The sequence below is a fragment of the Rhinopithecus bieti genome, unplaced genomic scaffold (genome assembly GCF_001698545.2).
Source record: "Rhinopithecus bieti isolate Rb0 unplaced genomic scaffold, ASM169854v2 scaffold_15838, whole genome shotgun sequence".
Classification (NCBI taxonomy): domain Eukaryota; kingdom Metazoa; phylum Chordata; class Mammalia; order Primates; family Cercopithecidae; genus Rhinopithecus; species Rhinopithecus bieti.
The window spans coordinates 2,429,386-2,448,267 of record NW_016808928.1 but is presented as its reverse complement, the minus strand read 5'-3'; the positions used below and the strand labels follow the sequence as shown (position 1 = coordinate 2,448,267).

General features: G+C 48.6%; 1 protein-coding gene across 1 annotated transcript in view; it reads left to right on the top strand.

Moving 5' to 3' along the window:
* The window catches only part of MYOM2 (myomesin 2), a 100,511-nt gene that overhangs the window by 15,313 nt on the left and 66,316 nt on the right, over positions 1 to 18,882 (top strand). The window contains 7 exon segments of the mRNA XM_017887852.1: positions 7,662 to 7,750; positions 7,831 to 7,881; positions 10,531 to 10,695; positions 11,579 to 11,740; positions 14,664 to 14,805; positions 17,187 to 17,386; positions 18,004 to 18,057. Of these exon segments, the coding sequence (XP_017743341.1) occupies positions 7,662 to 7,750; positions 7,831 to 7,881; positions 10,531 to 10,695; positions 11,579 to 11,740; positions 14,664 to 14,805; positions 17,187 to 17,386; positions 18,004 to 18,057 (863 nt within the window).

The following is an 18,882-nucleotide window of genomic DNA, read 5'->3' as shown; positions in this document are numbered from 1 at the left end:
GTCTCTGTCCTGTCCAGCCGGTGTTTAGTGAGGGAGGGTGTCTCTGTCCCCATCCAGCCCGGTGTTTAGTGAGGGAGGGCATCTCTGTCCCATCCAGCCCGGTGTTTAGTGAGGGAGGGTGTCTCTGTCCCCATCCAGCCTGGTGTTTAGTGAGGGAGGGCGTCTCTGTCCTGTCCAGCCGGTGTTTAGTGAGGGAGGGTATCTCTGTCCCTCCAGCCTGGCGTTTAGTAAGAGACTAGTCTTTGTCTCCTCCAGCCTGGCGGAAAGTCAGGCTCTGCCTGGCTTCTCTCCTTCTGCCTGGCTCCTGCCCTGTGCCCTCGTCCAGTATCTTCACCAACTCTTCCTCTTCCTGCCTTCCCTTCCTCCTGTTTCTGATTGTGCCTGGGGCTGTGGCTTGAGCCAGTTCTTCCTGATGCTCGCCCCGGTGGCCTGAGCATGGCATCTGCCTGGTGGTGCCCCTCCCTGAGTCAGGGGGTCCACCAGCTCCTCTGGGTGAGACTCCCTCCTGCCTCCTCTTCCAAGGAGCCTGCATGAGGCCTGTGGCCTTTCTCCTGCTGGAACTGTCCACCCTCTGCAGATTCACTAGCGTTGGTTGTTGAAAGGCGATAGTTAAGATTGAAATTTGCAGGGCATCCTACCTTGTTTCCCCAGATAAATCCGAGTTTCTCTAGGAAAGCTCTCCTTCTGGCAGGCTCCTTGGCCCTGCTCACGGAGATCCTGCTCTGTGCCTGGTGCTGTCCTGGAGGCACAGGAGGATTCAGGGGTCAAGACCTGGATACTGCCTTCCAGGTCCCACTCTTTGGCATCAGGAGGCAATTGTGAGTGAAGGACAGAGCCAGCCACAGCAGCAGTGTTGGGCAAGGGGAGGGGCTGTGGCCCTTTGTGGTGTGAAATAGACGCCAGGTGGACCTTTGTGGAGATGTCATGTGAGCAAGGCTTGAAGGCCAGTAGAGGACCCAGAGCTGTGGAGTGGGTGGGTCCCTGGCATAGAGGCTCTGAGAGGTGCATCAGGGGTCCCGGGCTAGAGGGTTGGCAGGGGACAAGCTGTCACGGGCATAGCCAGTGGCCCTGCAGATCAGGGGACCCCGTGGGCCATTGTAGGGACATTGGTTTTGCTGGAGGGAGGCAGGGAGACCCCAGAGGGCAGAGGGGAGAAGGAAGGATGTGACCTTCACCTCAAGAGGATCACTCTGACTGCAGACAGGCTGCAGGGCCTGGCAGGCCTGGTGGGGAGCCCTTGCCAGAATCCAGGAAGGACCACGGGCCTAGGAGCAGGAAGGCACAGGGGAGCGGGAATAAGTGGGTGCTCTGGGCAGATTTTGAGGGCAGAGCCGGCAGGATTTGCTGCTGGGCTCGACTGGACATTAGTGAAGAGAGGGGTCCAAGTATTCTCAGAGCTGTGGCCGTCACAGCGGGGTGAGCCCTGGCGTGGGCAGGGGAGTCAGGCACAGGCTGCACGGGATGCCTCACCCGGGGACCTCGCCAGGTTTTTCAGGGAGAAACTTTCTCTCCTTGGATTTCCGAAAGTTGGGGGAGTTTTAATGGGCCATAGGCCGTCATGTCTGGCAAGAGACCATCTGCCTTCATTTCGGACAGCTCATGAATGTGTGGGGTTGTCTGCTTTCTACCCTGTGTGTGCTGTGACTGTTTAGGGGTAAGTAGGTGGCTCTGAGTTCCAGATCAGCTTGTTCCCAAGCTGTGTTCTGATAATTGTTTTAAAAAGAAAATAATGATATTCCTTTCTCAAGAATGAAAAACGTCACATTGACACTGGTGTTGTCATCATTCAAACTTTACCTTGGGAACCGTATGGGCTGTGAACAGAATGGACTCATTTGTGAGATAAAGTAGTTTAATCTGCCCCGGGAACACCACTACTCCATGATCCCCAAATATAGGTCTCCCCTGGTGGACTTGGATTTTGCCTGATTATGCAAATATTTGGGAAACTTGGGAAAAGGAAATTTCCAAGACCAACTTTTCTCTCAGTATTCTTCTTGGTCCTGGGAAGCTCCAAGCAAATGAAATGTTAATATTCTTCAGGAAAAGAGCAATGAGATAAGCCCACAAATTACAGCTTGTCTCAGCTGTTCATTCCAAACTGCTGAGCCGCCGGTCATCAGATCTGTGGCCATTTTCAGGGGTGGAATGTGTTGGCACCCACGTCTTCGTTGGCTTGGGAATGAGCTTTTCCATCTGTGATATGAGTGACATTTATTCCTATGAATATTCTTTGGCCGCTGTGAGCTGAATTCTTCAAGTGCCGAAAAAGAAGCTCCCCCTTGGTACTATTTGATTTTAAATTTGTGGTTGACACTGTTTTATACGCTTGTAAGATTTTCTCATGGGACTCAGGATGTGAGCCCTCATTCTTCAAAGAATAGGATGTTCTCATATTTTTGTAAAAATATTTATAATAGAACAATCTATCTGGTTTTCTATAAGTAACAGGCTTGCTCCCCCTCACTCCTTGCTGAATTATTTTAGGGTGAAACATTTCTTGTACTTTATTTGTAGAGTTTGCTATTTAAATTTTGATTTAATTAAATTATAAATCCAGTGTCATCACCGCTTACAATGTGAGAACATGAGGCCCATGAGAATGGATATGGCACTTAACCTCATGTCTGCTCCTCTTCAAGACAGGACAGGACCAGCTTCTCCCAGGGGTTGTTTTGGGGCCTTTAAACAGAGACTCTGGGGTGGCAAAGGGCCCCGTGGATGTTTGTATAAATTGAGACCAGAGAAGACTCTCTCCGTCTATTCTGGGAACCTGTCCGAAAAGGAAATAAAACCCTTGCCTCTCCCTCACTTGCTTGCAAGTTCTCACAGCATGAAGCAAAGGCTGGAATTAGACTGAGGGTGAGCTGAGTGCTTGTGTGGGGCCTTGGGAAGGGAAGGAAGACCGGGGTCCTTTGGGAACTGCCCATGGACCAAAGCTGTGATTTGCCTCCAAATCCCGAGTGGACGAAGGCTAAGCTGAGGAAGCCTCCACGCAAGAGTGGCTGACCTTCCTCCTGGGTCTGCTCTGTCCTCTGCCCAGGCCCCCTGTTTCCCGGTCTCGGGGCAGCCAGGGGGCAAACCCGCCAAACCCCGTTTCACCCTTACCTCCTTCCCAGGGCAGGTCTGTGCGTTTGTTTATAATCTACACAGGGACCTGTGTTCCAACACACATCATACAGCATGAAACAAGGATGAAAGAGAAATAGAAAAGAGTGAGATAGCGGGGACCATAAACAGAAGGCCTAACTTACCCGTGCCCACCCTGGGGGTGACCGCAAGCTCCTTAGCGGGGCACACCCTGGCTGGACTGGGGCTACTGCCATCGTCAGTGGGTCGGGATCTTTGGCCGGGGGATGGGTTTCTTTACAGAAGGAAGGAGAGCGCTCTCTTCAGTATCAATTCTCTTCGGAATCAATGCTCAGGAGCCCAAGCGTTTTGCAGTCAGTCGCTGCGGGAGGCGAAGTGGATGGAGGGCTTCTTCCCCAGTGGCTCCTGCCTCTGAGCACCAAGCGCTAATTGGTGATTTGACGAGCTAATCAGTGCTAATGCGTGAGGCTGCACTCCCCTGGGATCTTAATACCTTAAGTCAATTGAAAAACAAGCTCCCTGCCCTTTGGGAGAGGCTGCTGGCCTGGGAAACACATCCCCCTCCTCCTTCTCCTCTCCTGGCACCAGTGATCCTATTTCCTTCATTCTAAGACAAGCTTTATCCCCTTCCTGGGCCCCTCCCAGCTATCCCCTGCCAAGGAGCTGTGAAACAGTAATTCGTGGCAGTTCTCAAAAGACTTGGAAATTGTGTTGCTATATAGGACTATAAGGGCAAGGAGGGATTTCCGTGGACGAGAGGCCAGAAGGAATCATCTTTGAACTTTTGGATCAGGAATTCAGCTAATATCTCTTCATTACTGATATGTAAGATGAACATTACATGATAAAACTACAAAGTGTTTGCAAATACATTGTTTTATTTAATCACCAAAGTCACCCTAGTAAGGTGTGGGTGCTCAATACATGTACTCTAGAAGTCTAAAACACCCTCGATGTGTTTCTTGGAAAGTCAGTAGATAAGAATGATTGGGCTGGTCTCATGAAGGCACCGATTTGGAAGGAGAATTTGAGGCTGGCAGATGCTGGTGTGTAAGAACCTTGGCAGGCCGGGCACGGTGGCTCATGTCTGTAATCCCAGTGCTTTGGGAGGTCGAGGCAGGTGAATCACGAGGTCAGGAGTTTGAGACCAGCCTGGCCAACATGGTGAAACCCCGTCTGTACTAAAAATACAAAAAATTAGCTGGGTGTGGTGGCACACACCTGTAATCCCAGCTACTCGGGAGGCTGAGGCAGGAGAATTGCTTGAACCTGGGAAGCGGAGATTGAAGTGAGCCAAGATCGCACCACTGCGCTTCAGCCCTGGCGACAGAGTGAGACTCTGTCTCAGAAAAAAGAGCGTCGGTAACTATTTGTGCCCTGAGTTTTCTTATTTCTTCTTATTGCCCAGTGTGTCTTCTTATCTCTATTCTTCTCCTTGCCCCATATTGAAAAAAATCCTGAATCCCAGACAAGTAGTTGCAAGTGAAAACATTTTTACCTTGACATCTCAGAATGTTATCCAATTACACAGAGGTGGTAGGAGAAGCTCTGTCTGAGGCCCTGGTACCCGTGAGTTAAGTGGCTGCGTGAGGTTTGAGTTGGGCTTCAACACCTGACTGGTGTGTGATGTGCTGAGTCTACACTGACACCACAGTTTAAAAACGGCTAAAACACACGAAAGAAGGAAGGTGCAGCACACCAGGGAGTTTTGAGTTGAGAGCCGTGGGGCGCAGTGTGAATGCTGTCGATGTTACATAACAGGCAGCAGCAGAGTTTTTGAGGGGACTGACTGGAGCCCTGTCCATGCAGCCCACACTCTGGCTCCTCGAGGACAAGGGTGGGTCAAGATATTCACCCCTCCTCACTCAGGAACTGGTCATGATGGTGACCTGCTGGGCTTGAGGACAGCCTGTGCCCTTGTCCAGCCAGGTCACGTCCCGTGAGTCCTGCCCTGATCCAGCAGGGTCACATCCGGCATTTCCTGCATGGGAACTGCCCGTGCACCTGCTCTGTGCTTCTCTGGTTTATGGCTCCCTCCTTGAGAGTCCGAGTCCACCTGGGTTGTGCATTCACAGGACAGGCTCCAGGTCAGCAGATTCCGATCAAGCAGATTTTTACAGACCGCCTTGCTCACTTCCACATACGCTGGCATTCGAATCCTTCCAGCAGTGTCTGTGGGAGGCTGTCACCCTTGTTTCTCTCATCTGTTGTGTTATTGCTAGTAGGGGCGGGATTGTTGGAGAGGAAGGGTTAGGGCGAATCCCAAAAGATTCTCTTTGGGTTTGGAGAATGCATTTATGAAAACATAATGGTTTTATTATTTAGAAGAAGTAACACAAGCACAAAACAAACAAACAAACAAAATGGAGAAATGCCCATGGGTCCTGCAGAGAAGCAGCTCCTCCTTCCACCCCGACCCCAGTCCCAGGGATATTCCGAGAGGCAGTGGCAGGCTGCGCTCTCCGTGGGAATGTGTATGCGAGTATTACGTGTGAATTATATGGGTAGATCAGCACAGGTTGTTAACGCTTAGCATTGGAGAACGCCTCTACTTATGGGATTTTTATGTGTTTTACGCACACTGTTACTTTGCCCCTGGAGACATGGCTGTACTTGTGGTGAGTCTGGAAATTGCATAGCAGTGTAGCTTCTAATGAGTTCAGGCTGGAATTGTAGCTTTGCCGATGGCTTTGTAGTTCGGCTTGTATTCCTCCAAGGTGAACTAGAAGATAATGCTCTTGGTTTGAAGATCTACTCGGACTGGGCTCTGGGGTGTCATCTGTCCCTTGAACAGTGGCAGCTAGGGGGACTGGATGGCTTTCTCTGACATATTGAGACTAGATTTGAACTTCAGGAGGAGGGGAAAGAATTCTTGGTAGATAGCACAGGTCTCAGACACGTTCTTTCCCTTTTGTTGGAGAAATGGAAATTTTTGGTCTAAGAAAATATTTTCAGCTCCTAGTGGAACAGAGAAGAAAATAAAATTACTAATGACTTCGCAGGAATGGATTTTGTCTCTGGAGGCACTGGTTTCTTGACGCATTTGAAAAGTCAGACTTGAGTAACTCTTGCTTTTCTCAAAAGTGGGGACTTTTGGTTTTGTTTCTTTTCCCAGATTAAGATTCTGCTCAGGTGTCCATGGCTTGGAAAGGAGCTACCAGAAAGAATGCAATTTTGGAGTCACGTGGACCTTGTTTACCTAGCTTCTTAGCCTGCCATGTTGATTGCTCACCATCCTAGCAGGATAATGACGCCTATTTTCGAGGCTACTTGAGGATGAACATGGAAATGCTGACGTAACGTGATGTAACGTGACATGAAGAGGGCTTGGTGTTGAGTAAAAGCTCAGCTGATCTCAGCGCCTCTTCCTTACCCCCTCTTGTCTCTGTTTCCTGGGGAAGCTGGTGGGAAGACAGTTCACAGCCAAGAGAAGAAGTTTTAGCTTTAGTACCATGGATATGGGGAAGCAGAAGACCCACCCCCACAGGGACTTGGGGTTTGTGAGCCTGGGGTCTCTGGCTATTCCTAAGTCATTTTCATTTGTTTGTTTGTTTGTTTTTTCCCCAGGGGTAAACATACGTCAGTGTCTCAGGTGGAGTCCAACTCAGACATTTCAATACACCCTTGAGTGGGTGATTCATATCTGGGGATCATATTACTTTGGGATTCTGGACGTAGCCTCTTATTAGCATGGGAATCCTGCTGGGGAGCCAGGTCGGGCTGTAGAATCGGCTTTTGGAACAGGGAGCTTGTCGCTTAGGAGTTAATCAGTCTCTGTTTGCACCTTGGAACCCTTCGTGTGTGCCACGCACAAGCTGTGTTGAGGGCTTTGATTGGTTCTCAGTGGCTTCGTTCCGGGATTCTCATCCCGGGGCATTAAAGGGTGGAGAGCATCCCAGGTGCAGCTTCTCAATGCCTGTGTGCACCAGGTGGAGACGCACAGCATCCCAGGGGCAGCTCTTCAATGCCCGTGTGCACCAGGCAGAGAGCATTCTGGGGGCGGCCCCTCAGTGCCCCTGTGCACCAGGATCACCTGGGAGAGTGGAGCAAAACTCAAGCTCCTGGACTACCTTAGAACTGTCATGGGAATGGATTGCCCACATGGGAACAACTCCCTCATGGAATGGACCCCCCACCATGGTTCAGGGCCTCCCTGAAGGCTCTGTATCACCCCATCACAAGCGGTTCTGCTGGAGCTTGAGGTCACGGGAGGCTGTCCATGGACAAGATGAAACCTCACATTCTATAGAGGTAGAAAAAATAGGACCAGAATGGAATAGAGACTTCTCCTTGAGAATGAACAAAGGATTTTCAGGAGTGCCAGTACCATTTTATTCTTAAGGCCAAAGCTGCACCATCGTCTGGGATCAGGCCTTCATCTGTGTCTATAATTAATACCGAGTGCTGCCTCACCTTTCCAAGGACAGAGCTGGCATTGTTCTTGTACAAATCACTCATGAACAAATAACCCACGCCATGTGATTTGCTTTCGAGGAATGCTTTTGTGCAATCCGGGTCACTGACTTTTACAGAACGGTCCTGCAGACTTTCTCTTGCTTTTTCTCTCCAAGGGCAGACTTTGACGACACCGCTACGTACTCAGCAGTGGCCACCAACGGCCACGGACAGGTGTCCACCAACGCGGCAGTGGTGGTGAGAAGTGAGTGTCGGGTGGGCTTTCACGGAGCACCTTCCTCCTGCTTTTCTCTTTCTTGCTGCACTCACTTCACTGTCTTGCAGGGTTCCGGGGAGACGAGGAACCGCTCCATTCGGTGGGACTCCCGATAGGATGTAAGTGGGTTTTCATTTCCTTTCTGTGTGGTGAAATGTTTAGTGACACAGCAGACAATTTGAAAACATGGTTTCCTAAGGGCCAAATCTTTTTTTTTTTTTTTGGGATGGAGTCTCGCTCTGTCACCCAGGCCGGAGTGCAGTGGCGCCATCTCGGCTCACGGCAAGCCCCGCCTCCCGGGCTCACACCTAAGGGCCAACTCCTTTTTACAAAAATCATATTTCAGAAAACTCCTCCAAGTTTCTCCTGACCAGTGTTAGCGTGCTGACAATTTGTTCCCGTGTCATTCTATGGCTAGGTGGTATTTTTAAACAGGTGAAAACATCACTTGGAGAGACTACATTTTTGAGTTGGAAAAAAAAGAGACACATTCAAATTCTTGACCTGAATGCATCACGTTGCTGTTTCGTGTTTAAGGAGATGTGGTGTTTTTTGTTTTTTGTTTTTCTTTTTGTTTTCCTCCAAAAGTCTCTTGGTCCTTGTAACAAATAACTTCAGGTCAAAATGAGGGCAGTGCAGCAGGCTTTGGCCCAGAAACCCGCCCCAGGCCTGGGACCTGCCGTGGCCCTGTGAAGAGGCGAAGCTGTCTGTGGCCCGGGGCTGGCTTCACCCTAGCAGTCCCGTGGTGCTGGGTGACCCATGCTGGGTGAGCTGAGGAGGTCCTCACCAGGGCATCTGAGAACTGGGCCATGATGGATGCACTTTCAACGCAGCTTGTTTATGGCTTGGGAGTGAGTTTTAGAATTGGCCTGAACTTCCCAGGAAGGAACTGTACATTCCGATGGAAGCACTGATTTTACTGTAATGCAAAGCTTAGACGCTCTGGGCCACGTGCTGGGAGTGGAGAGTTGACCAAAGTGACGATGGAGGGCGGAGCCTCCTGGCAGCTGCTGGACACTGTGGGCGTGGCCTCCGCTTGCTATTTATGTGTGACTTTTATTGCTGGGCTACACCCAACACTCGGTGAGCCTCCAAGACCACCAAAGGGCAGGCAGGGACCAGGCCAAGGTGAGCCTGGGGAGGCCGGGAGATCTGGGCATCTGTGTGCAGTTCTGGCCCTAACGACAGCACAGAGTCCGTGTGGAGAGGTGCCCCAGGCACTGATGAGCTGGGTAGGTCCTGGCGGTCACCTGGTCCCATCCCGGGGTTTCTCCTACCTATGAACATTTTATCTTCCTAAACAAGAACTGTGGTGCAGTTACAGCATAGATCACCATGTAAGAATGCTCGTGTGTTCACCACCCGTGTTTGACAGGGGGAAATATCTTGCTATTTTTGCTTCAGTTGTTTTTCATCAAAGTCCAATTTACATAACACAACATTAGCCATTGTACACTGTACCATTCAGGGTAGCTTCAATTGTTTTCCAAGAGCTGAAACAATCAGAGATGATGAAAGCACCCAATGCTGCTCCTGTCCGTCTCCCACACGGTCCTGGCATTTGCAGTGGCTTTTTAAATTTTTTATTTTTATTTATTTATTTATTTATTTATTTATTTCTGAGACAGGGTATCACTCCGTCACCCAGGCTGGAGTGCAGTGGTGCGATCTTGGCTCACTGCAGCCTTGATCTCCCTGGCTCAAGGAATCAACCTCCCAAGTAACTGGGACTACAGGCGTGTGTCACCAAACCTGGCTCATTTGTTTTTTTTGTATTTTGTAGAGATGCAGTTTCACCATGTTGCCCATGTTGGTCTTAAACTCCTGGGCTCAAGTGATCCTCCCGCCTTGGCCTCCCAAATTGCTGGGATTATAGGCATGAGCCACCATACCTGGCCGGCAGCTGTTGTTTAAACTTCCTTACGTGCATATATCTGTAAATCATACAGTTTTTTTTGGTTTTAAAAATTCAATATAGATTTTTTCCTGACACATATGTACTCCCCCTACCACACACATTTTGAAATTTAACCAGGCTGACACTTCTGGATCTAGTTACTTCATTTGGGTGAACTCTAAAATTTACGGATGCAAATACCACCGTTTGTTTTGAAGAGGAGGCAGCCGTGGCCTCCAAGTCCGTGTGACTTGCCAGAAGCCACAGTCTGGGGCTGAGGTTGGACTTAAACCTTTAGTCTTCACACACGATCAGGTTCTCAGCCCTGCCTCTAACGACACCACAAGGTCGACTTTGTGACATTTAATTCTTCAGCAGTGGCTTGTCTCAGCTCCGACTGCTGGAACAACATGCCATGGTTGGGGCAGTTTACGAACAATAAGCACTTATCCTCTCTGTTCTGGAGGCAGAAGCCTGACACTCAGCAGGCGTAGCTTCTGGTGAGAACCCTCCTCCTGGGTTGCTGACGGCACCTGCCCACAGCATCCTCATGGGGAAGGGAGGAAGGTCAGGCCTCTTCCTCCTCTTCCAAGGGCGCTCATCCCGCCCCGGGGCCCAGCTCTCATGATCTCATCCCACCCTCATCGCCTTCTAACGGCCCCACTTCCTCACACCATCCCACTGAGGGTCAGGGATTCAACCCTAGAATTTGGGACACAGATATTCCGTCTGGAGCACAGACTTGGCTAGGGGTGTTCCATGCTGTGGGGCGGTGACAAAGACATGCTTTTGCGGTGACAGCCCGAGTGTGTCTGCCTTCAAAGATGCTCTCTGCCCTTCGGCCCTGAAAGCCTCCATCGTTTCTGTGCAGTGCCCCTGTCATCAGTGATTCCGTACACACACTTTGACATCCAGTTTTTGGAGAAGTTTGGGGTCACCTTCAGGAGGGAAGGCGAGACGGTCACTCTCAAGTGCACCATGCTGGTGACGCCGGACCTGAAGCGGGTGCAGCCGCGAGCCGAGTGGTACCGTGATGGTGAGTAGGACACAGCCCAGACCCAGGCACACGCCAGGAGGATTTGGGTCAAAATGTCCTTTAAATGTGGGTGTCAGTGTGGCTTTTGTCTCTACCACTGGGTCAGCTCCAGACAGCCGAACAAACTGAGGGACTGTAGAGAACTTGGCAGCCCACCGTTGACTTTGAACTTCATCCAGGAGAATCCTGGAGACAGATACCAAATCTAGAGCAGCCACTTAGAGACTGATCGCTCGTACAACGACAGACAGAATGATCTCGTGCTATTGAGATTGAGTTTAATGCACATTACTGCATGGAAGGGGCTGGTTAGCAGCTTGTGTACTATCTCTAGACAGAAATGCTACCTTAGTCCTATTGCGATTCTTTTCTTCCTTCCAGTCCAGTCATTTTGTTTTTACAGTTTGATGATGCGGAGGGTCTATGCTGGGTTCTTTGGAGATGTGACAGTAGCCCCTTCAGACGCACGCCCCTGTGATTCCCTACGGGCAGAGGAAGCTGGTTGGTGCAGTGGCCACCCAGCAGATAATCAGGGAGCCCCCAGGTGAACCCAGCTTACCTGAGGACAAAGCTGGCGGCCGCTCGCAGCACGTCCCACCTTTACCCACTCAAGTGGCAGCCCGTGCTCTGGGCAGTGGGGTGGCAGCCCGTGCTCTGGGCAGTGGGGTGGCAGCCCGTGCTCTGGGCAGTGGGTGCTCCGTTCATGCATGTGATTCCACAAAGTGCAGCTGTTGGGATTTTACCAGGTTGAGGCTCTGCCTTCCGTGGTGTGCAGCTCCACCGTCCTGTCCCGCTCTGAGACGGTGCTGGTGTCCTCAGGCTTTCTTTGCCTGCCGGGGTGATTTCGGATGCAAACCTTCCGTGTAAATGCTCTTTCTTTCAGACGTGCTGGTGAAAGAGTCTAAGTGGACGAAGATGTTCTTTGGAGAAGGCCAGGCCTCCCTGTCCTTCAGCCACCTGCACAAGGACGACGAGGGCCTGTACACCCTGCGCATCGTGTCTCGGGGCGGCGTCAGCGACCACAGCGCCTTCCTGTTTGTCAGAGGTGTGGCAGGGTTGTCAGGGCGTAGACCTTGTGTGTGCCCGGGAAGGGGAGGCGGCCCTGGGAGGAGGGAGGCACTGGGAAAAGGAGTCAGGAGGGTGTGAGACCACTTTGATCCTTGGAGACCCCCATGCGGCATCGATTTTCCCTTGGTGCACGGGCACACCATGCGCTTCCTGCCGATGAGCAGACAGAAGAATCAGGACACAATCCGGAATAGACCAGAATCGTCATTCGTTTATATACTCATGAGCATTTGATAAATAGTTCCCAAGAGTGAGTGCACCAGATTTACTGATTCTCAGGGAAGGTAGCCCGAGGACAAAGAGGGGCACAGTGTTGGAGTCCCAGGGAAGAGCTTCCTTACTCTCTTGCCAGCGACTCACTGCCTCTGGACTTTGGCTTAAGAGAAACAGATGTGAGGATGACAGCCAGTGCTGTGACCTCCACCAACCGCTTTAATGAAACTTGTGCTTAAGATGTTTGTGGCTGGGCGCAGTGGCTCACGCCTGTAATCCCAGCACTTTGGGAGGCCAAGAAGGGCAGATCACGAGGTCAGGAGATCAAGACCATCCTGGCTAACACGGTGAAACCCCGTCTCTACTAAAATACAAAACACTAGCCGGGCGTGGTGGCGGGCGCCTGTAGTCCCAGCTACTCAGGAGGCTGAGGCAGGAGAATGGCAGGAACCCAGGAGGCGGAGCTTGCAGTGAACTGAGATCTGGCCACTGCACTCCAGCCTGGGCCACAGGACGAGACTCTGTCTCAAAAAAAAAAAAAAAAAAAAGACGTTAGTGGCCACAACCACCATCACCACTGGAGGCTTTATGTCAGGCAGTGTGCTGGGGTCCTACACAGATTTAGTCTTCACGACAGACTCACTATGGAGGCTTCACTCATTCCATTTTATGAAAAGAAAGACAAAATTTGTGATATACATATATATATTTATTAAATGCCTATTGTATACATCCTATAGGTGTGCATGTATGTGTCTATACTTACATAAACATCCGTGTATACATAAGCTAGAATTCTTACAATAACAGCTAAAGGAAATACTGTTCTCAGTTTTCCAGATGAATCCGTTGAGGCTCAGAGGCAGGAGAAATGTCTCTAGGGTGGAGAAGCTGGGATTTAAATTTTGCTGGAGCCTGAGCTCCTGCTATACAGTTGTAATGTTTTTGGCATCATGTGACTGAGAAGGAGGGGCCACCTACCCCCCAACCCTTTTTTTTGTTTTGTTTTGCTTTTGAGACGGATTCTCACTCTGTCGCCCAGGCTGGAGTGCAGTGGTATGATCTCAGCTCACTGCAAACTCCGCCTCCTGGGTTCAAGTGATTCTCCTGCCTCAGCCTCCCGAACAGCTGGGACTACAGGCGTGTACCACCATGCCTGGCTAATTTTTGTGTTTTTAGTAGAGACGGGATTTCACCATGTTGGTCAGGCTGGTCTTGAACTCTTGACCATAAGTGATCGGCCCCCCTCTCGGCCTCCCAAGTGTTGGGATGACAGGCGTGAACCACCATGCCTGGCCTCACCTACGTTTTTATCAGTGTCTATTTCACTCCCCTCCCGCTTCTGCCCTGGGCGGCATCTCGGCAGCCTCTGGGTTTAGGGGCAGCCTCCTTGCTGAGGCACAGCTGGCCTACAAGGAAGGCGTCGGAGCGCTCCTGCGCCATGTGGCTGCTGCTCCTCTCCGGGTCCCCGGGCTCCTGGCTCCATCCTGATCAGCCGGGTGTCCTTACCTGCTGCCCAGGTTCTCACCTTCCCACCTGCCTCCAGCTCCAGTGGGGTGCAGGATGCATCTGTACATCGTCATGATTATTTTTTCCATTGCATCCATTAGATCAGAACTTAAAGGAAGGACTGTATCATTAAAGAATATTTCATCTGAAAAGAAGTAGAAGAAATGTCGACCAAACGTATCTCACCCTCCTCACTTCCCACACGATAGCCTAAGCTTGCAAGTTTGTGAGGTTAGACACTTCCGCCATGTTTCACTGCTATTATTAGGTGGGCGTTAAACGTCCCTTCCATCCTCTGCATGTGCCTGCTGGTATGACGCTCCACCCCATAAAAAGGCAATAAATGCAACACGGCTCAAATTGCCTTGCTTACTCAGCACCAACAACAGGAAGAAATTAAGGCGAGGGTGGGGAGTTTTAACCATTTTCAATTGCTTTCTGAGGCTTTTGAATGCGAGAGGAAACTACTTGGCTCAATGTCAGGAAATTCTCAGCTTTTAATACCCTGAGGATATGTGAGCAGGAAACTGGATAGTGCTTACACTGCTAAGGATGCGTCACAGGACAGCCGTGGCTACTGAATAAATACATAGTTCAGATAAGAGGGTTAACATTCTGTGTATTAACTTTCTAAGTTGCTCTGTTGGTTTTCATGCAGCTGTAATTAAACCTAATTGCAATATGGTCATCAATAGACTGAGACATGAATGATACAATATTGTCCCAAACATTGGCTCAAAATTGGCCCAAAGAGTAAATCACCCAATTTCCTAAGGATTTTGAAATAGAAGAGTATCTCAGGTGATATTTCTCAGGTGTTAGAAATGCTGAATTGTTGTCACTGTTTCATCCCCACATTTTTGGCCACGTGCCGTTATACAACACAGCAGCACCAAGAGAAGATGAACTGAATTCGGGATCTAATGACAAAAATTTGTAGACTTAAGTGTTTTATTGAGGATTCTATGTTTTGAAACTTTTTAATTCATAAATAATTTTATATTTCTTGTCACCAATTTCCACCAGAGTAAGAAATAGTCTAGTACTTGGAACATGAGGATTAAACAGTGGATCAAATCAAGGGGATAGAATTGGAGCTTGGAGGAGCTGTAAACAGGCTTTGCAGTGACCCCAGCCTTTAAATGACAGGTGTGTGCCCTTTCTCTCCCTGCCCCAAGATGCTGACCCGCTGGTCACAGGGGCCCCAGGCGCACCCATGGACTTGCAATGCCACGACGCCAACCGAGACTACGTCATCGTGACCTGGAAGCCGCCCAACACCACCACTGAGAGCCCCGTCATGGGCTATTTTGTGGACCGGTGAGTGTCTTCTGCTTGGAATCTTACCATGGATGATATATTGAGAAATCCTTCTCAACACAGGTTGACGTTCCAATGTTTTGATTGACTCTAGGTCCGTGGCTAATTGGTCGTATAAGGTCCTGTTTAGGCAATTGGTAAATATGGCCAAGTAGGCTGAGCCCAGCATAACCACACTGGGTTTCTTTTTGTTGAAAGTGGGGCCTCATTTGCCTGTTGCACAGTAACCAATTGCCAGTAACCAATCCCACCAATGTCTTCAGGCTTGCTCTGAGCCTCGTGCTGTGCTTCTGTTGAGGTACAGGCTATGCCTCATACTGGAGAGGGCCCTGGCTTTAGCAGAGTTCAGGTTTGGAACTGTCCTTCCCTCCTGAGAGACAAAGTGGTGTGAAGAATGCCAGCTCATTTCTACCGAAGTTCTTTCCTTTTCTCTTCTGAGGAATATGTGTTCTTCTTGTTTTCAAGGGAGAAATCTTGAGCTTTGAAATATTGGAGTTTGTGTTTTAGTTGATAACTTACGTTTAGGTCATCACTGGAGCCAGTGGAGTTTGAACGCTTTGACTTCCTGTATTGGGGACAGCACTCGGAGGCTGGGAAGTATACTGAGCAGAGCCGGGGGGTTTACTGGATATGCAATTTATGCCCTAAATACAAATTCCGGTTACTGGAGTAAATTCTAGTTGAAGAAAATGAATTTAGAAATTAGAGAGTATAAGAGGATGGTTCTAGCCAGGTACGTTGGCTCACACCTGTAATCCCAGCACTTTGGGAGGCCAAGGCAGGTGGATCACGAGTTCAGGAGATCAAGACCATCTTGGTCAATATGGTGAAACCCTGTCTCTACTAAAAATACAAAAATTAGCTGGGTGGGGTGGTGTGTGCTTGTAATCCCAGCTACTTAGGAGGCTGAGGCAGGAGAATCTCTTGAGCTGGGGAGGCGGAGGTTGCAGTGAGCTGAGATTGCGCCACTGCACTCTAGCCTGGTGACAGAGTGAGACTCCTTCTCAAAAAAAAAAAAAAAAAAAAGAGGATGGTTCCTGCTAGAAATGCAAAATTTTATATGTATATTAAACAGAAAAATAAGGTGATTATTTCAGGAAAAAAAGAGGGAATTGGCTTAATTTTTTTTTACGCTGATTAAATTCTGTTCCAACAAAGCTACTTGTTTGGCTTAAACATTCCCCATCCAAGTAATATTTTGATGCGCTAGAGACAGTTCTGCAGGGACTGCTGTTCAGGGCTTACCTTGAATTAAGTAACAACAACAAGAAAAACAAACCCTCAAAGTGATCTTCTTTTCTCCTGGGACAGCTGATGACTTTTCTGGCCATGTTGACACAAACCATTTCCTGCACTGTCTCAGTTAACAATCCACACTCCTCCCCTCATTACAAAAAGAGCAAACATGAACATCAAAGCAACTGAACGTTTTGGGAATGGGGGTGCATTTGGAAGTGGGGGGTGCAGCTACTCCTCTGTCCTTCCTTCAGGCTTACAACTTGCCAGCTGTTGCCTGAAGTTGAAGGTTTTCCCACCAGACTTTTGGTTTTGACCTTGTTCTCTTTGGCTAAAACAGCCCATGACTTGTGGATCAGAGAGCTTTCATTAAAAGTGCTAGATCCTTAGCGGGAGAGCCGGTTCTTTCCCAGATGAAGGCACCACTCTGGGGTTGAAGTGCTCCCTCCGAAAACTGATTTTCTGAACTGGTTCTTTTCTCCTGGGGATTTAACATGAAGGTTTTTTTCTTACATTTTTCAACCTGTGAAAAATGGAGGTTAATCTTTCCTATATTTCCAGGTTTCTGGTCAGGAATTAATATTTTCAAAAGACTTCTAAATTCCACATGAGAAGCATTCTAGAAAGAAATGCTGTAATGTTATTCCAGGAGACTGTAAGCCAGCTTTCCCGAGGACCCGGGCCCTTGGTCCCACAGAGTCGGACGGGAGCTGGAGGCAGAGGGGGCTGAGCCTGTTTCCCCAGCCTGGGCCTCAGACAGGTCATGCCGCAGCTTAGGGGTGCCTTGACTACGTCACATAATTCGGAAAAAGAACTGTTCAGGATATGTCTAAAATAACTTTTTGAGGAGATTTTTGCCTAAATGTGTTTGATGACAGGAATTGATCTTCAACTATAAATTATTAAGATTCATGGGTATATATTACACATATAATACATAATACATATAATATATATATTGAATTTTCTAAATAGCTCTGTCTTTTAAAGTTTATCTATACAAGACAATATTTTAGCAGCATAGATTTTACTGGCATGAGATATTTTCCTGTTATAATCAGTGTGTGCATAAATGTATATACCTATATATATTTAGTAGGTTGCCACATTTGTTATTCTGTTGTTTTTCTTTTATTAACTTGAAGATGTGAAGTAGGAACGAACAACTGGGTTCAGTGCAATGATGCACCAGTGAAAATCTGCAAATACCCGGTCACGGGGCTTTTTGAAGGAAGGTCTTACATATTCCGAGTGAGGGCGGTGAACAGTGCGGGCATCAGCCGCCCCTCCAGGGTCTCTGATGCGGTGGCCGCACTTGACCCCTTGGACCTGAGAAGGTTACAAGGTAAGCCGCTCATGCCTCAGTATCCACTGTGCCCAGGAAGCTTTGTGTGTGACCTGTTCTCTCTTTCCCTCCCAACTCGATGTGAGCCGAGAGACTGCCCTGTGTGCAGAGTGTAGCACAGGCTGTTTCACTGTTCTCCAACATCTCTGCCAACATCACAGCAGGAATGGGAACAGGCTGACATGTACACTCTAAAATGATTGTGCCTCACCTCCAGAAAGCTCTTTGCTGGAATCCAGTTAAATTGGCTCAGAATTAGACCTTTTTTAAAATTCCATTGGTGATATAATTTCAACACATAATGACACTTAGAAGGCCGTCCTATTTCTGAGTTTTAATTTTGCATGACACAGATTCCTCAACGGGACTGGGCCCTTTGTTATGGTTCTAGGCGAGCCACTGTATTTTCCATACCCACATGGTCCTTTGCATCCACCACCAAGAGCGGAGAAGTGCTGTTACCAGGACACTTCCAGAATCAGCTCTGATGCCTGCAGAGGACTCACAGGTTGTAGTCCTAATGCAGAGGAGATACAGAGCTGGCACAGAATTAGGGAAGACGGGATTTTTGGGCAACCTTCGCATGTCAAATCAAGTGTCAACCTTTCTCTCCGCAGCCGTTCATTTGGAAGGAGAGAAGGAGATTGTCGTTTATCAGGATGACCTTGAAGGTAAGTAGCTCCTCATCACTCCAGCTGCTCATCCCCTGGGGATTTGGAGTTGTAATTAGAGATGGGAGAGATGGACAGAGAACGCCCCCTACTGGGCACAGCCTCTGCATGGAAAAATGAAAACTGAAGGTCAGGCCTGCAAGCCCAGTGTCCATAGAAGTTAAAAAAAGAAAAAAACAAGACAGAGTGAAAGGGTGGGAGAAAGGGTGAAGGAGTAGTGAGTCTTAGACTCACCTTTCATTTGGGGTTTACAAAGGCATTCTTTCGGGGATTCGTAGAGAAGAAACCCAGCTAAAGCTACGACTTGGTTCCTGGATGACGTGAGATCCTTTCTCATAGATTGCGTTGTGAAATCGATTTATTTTAATTTTCTAAGCAAAAATTTTATTCCTGACATGTTAACTGAAATGGATTGAGTCTTTCCTGCCATTCCTGCCAAAGGATGTTCTTGGTCTTTATTTATATTTGATTTTGTGGATATTTCTTCTCCCTGATATTCCTTTTAAAGAGCTTTAGAAAGAATGATGTGTTAAGGAGAATCCAACATTATTAACCATAAATCAAAAGATTTTAATTGGACTTATAACTAGAGTTCATAGAGTACCATGGGTGAAAACTTAAAAAGAAAGATTTCGAATTAGTTTGGATCCACTGGCTAAGGAGCGGTGATTTTGAGCTGCTCTTTAAAATCACAGCTGTGTTCTCTCTCCTAGAGCTGCAGTCTTAAAAACGTTTACTGGATCGATTTTCTGAAGCAGATAGGTCCCCATCTAGTATCCACACATTGCATTTTCTGCCACATGAAGATTTTTCTCTAGGATCTCA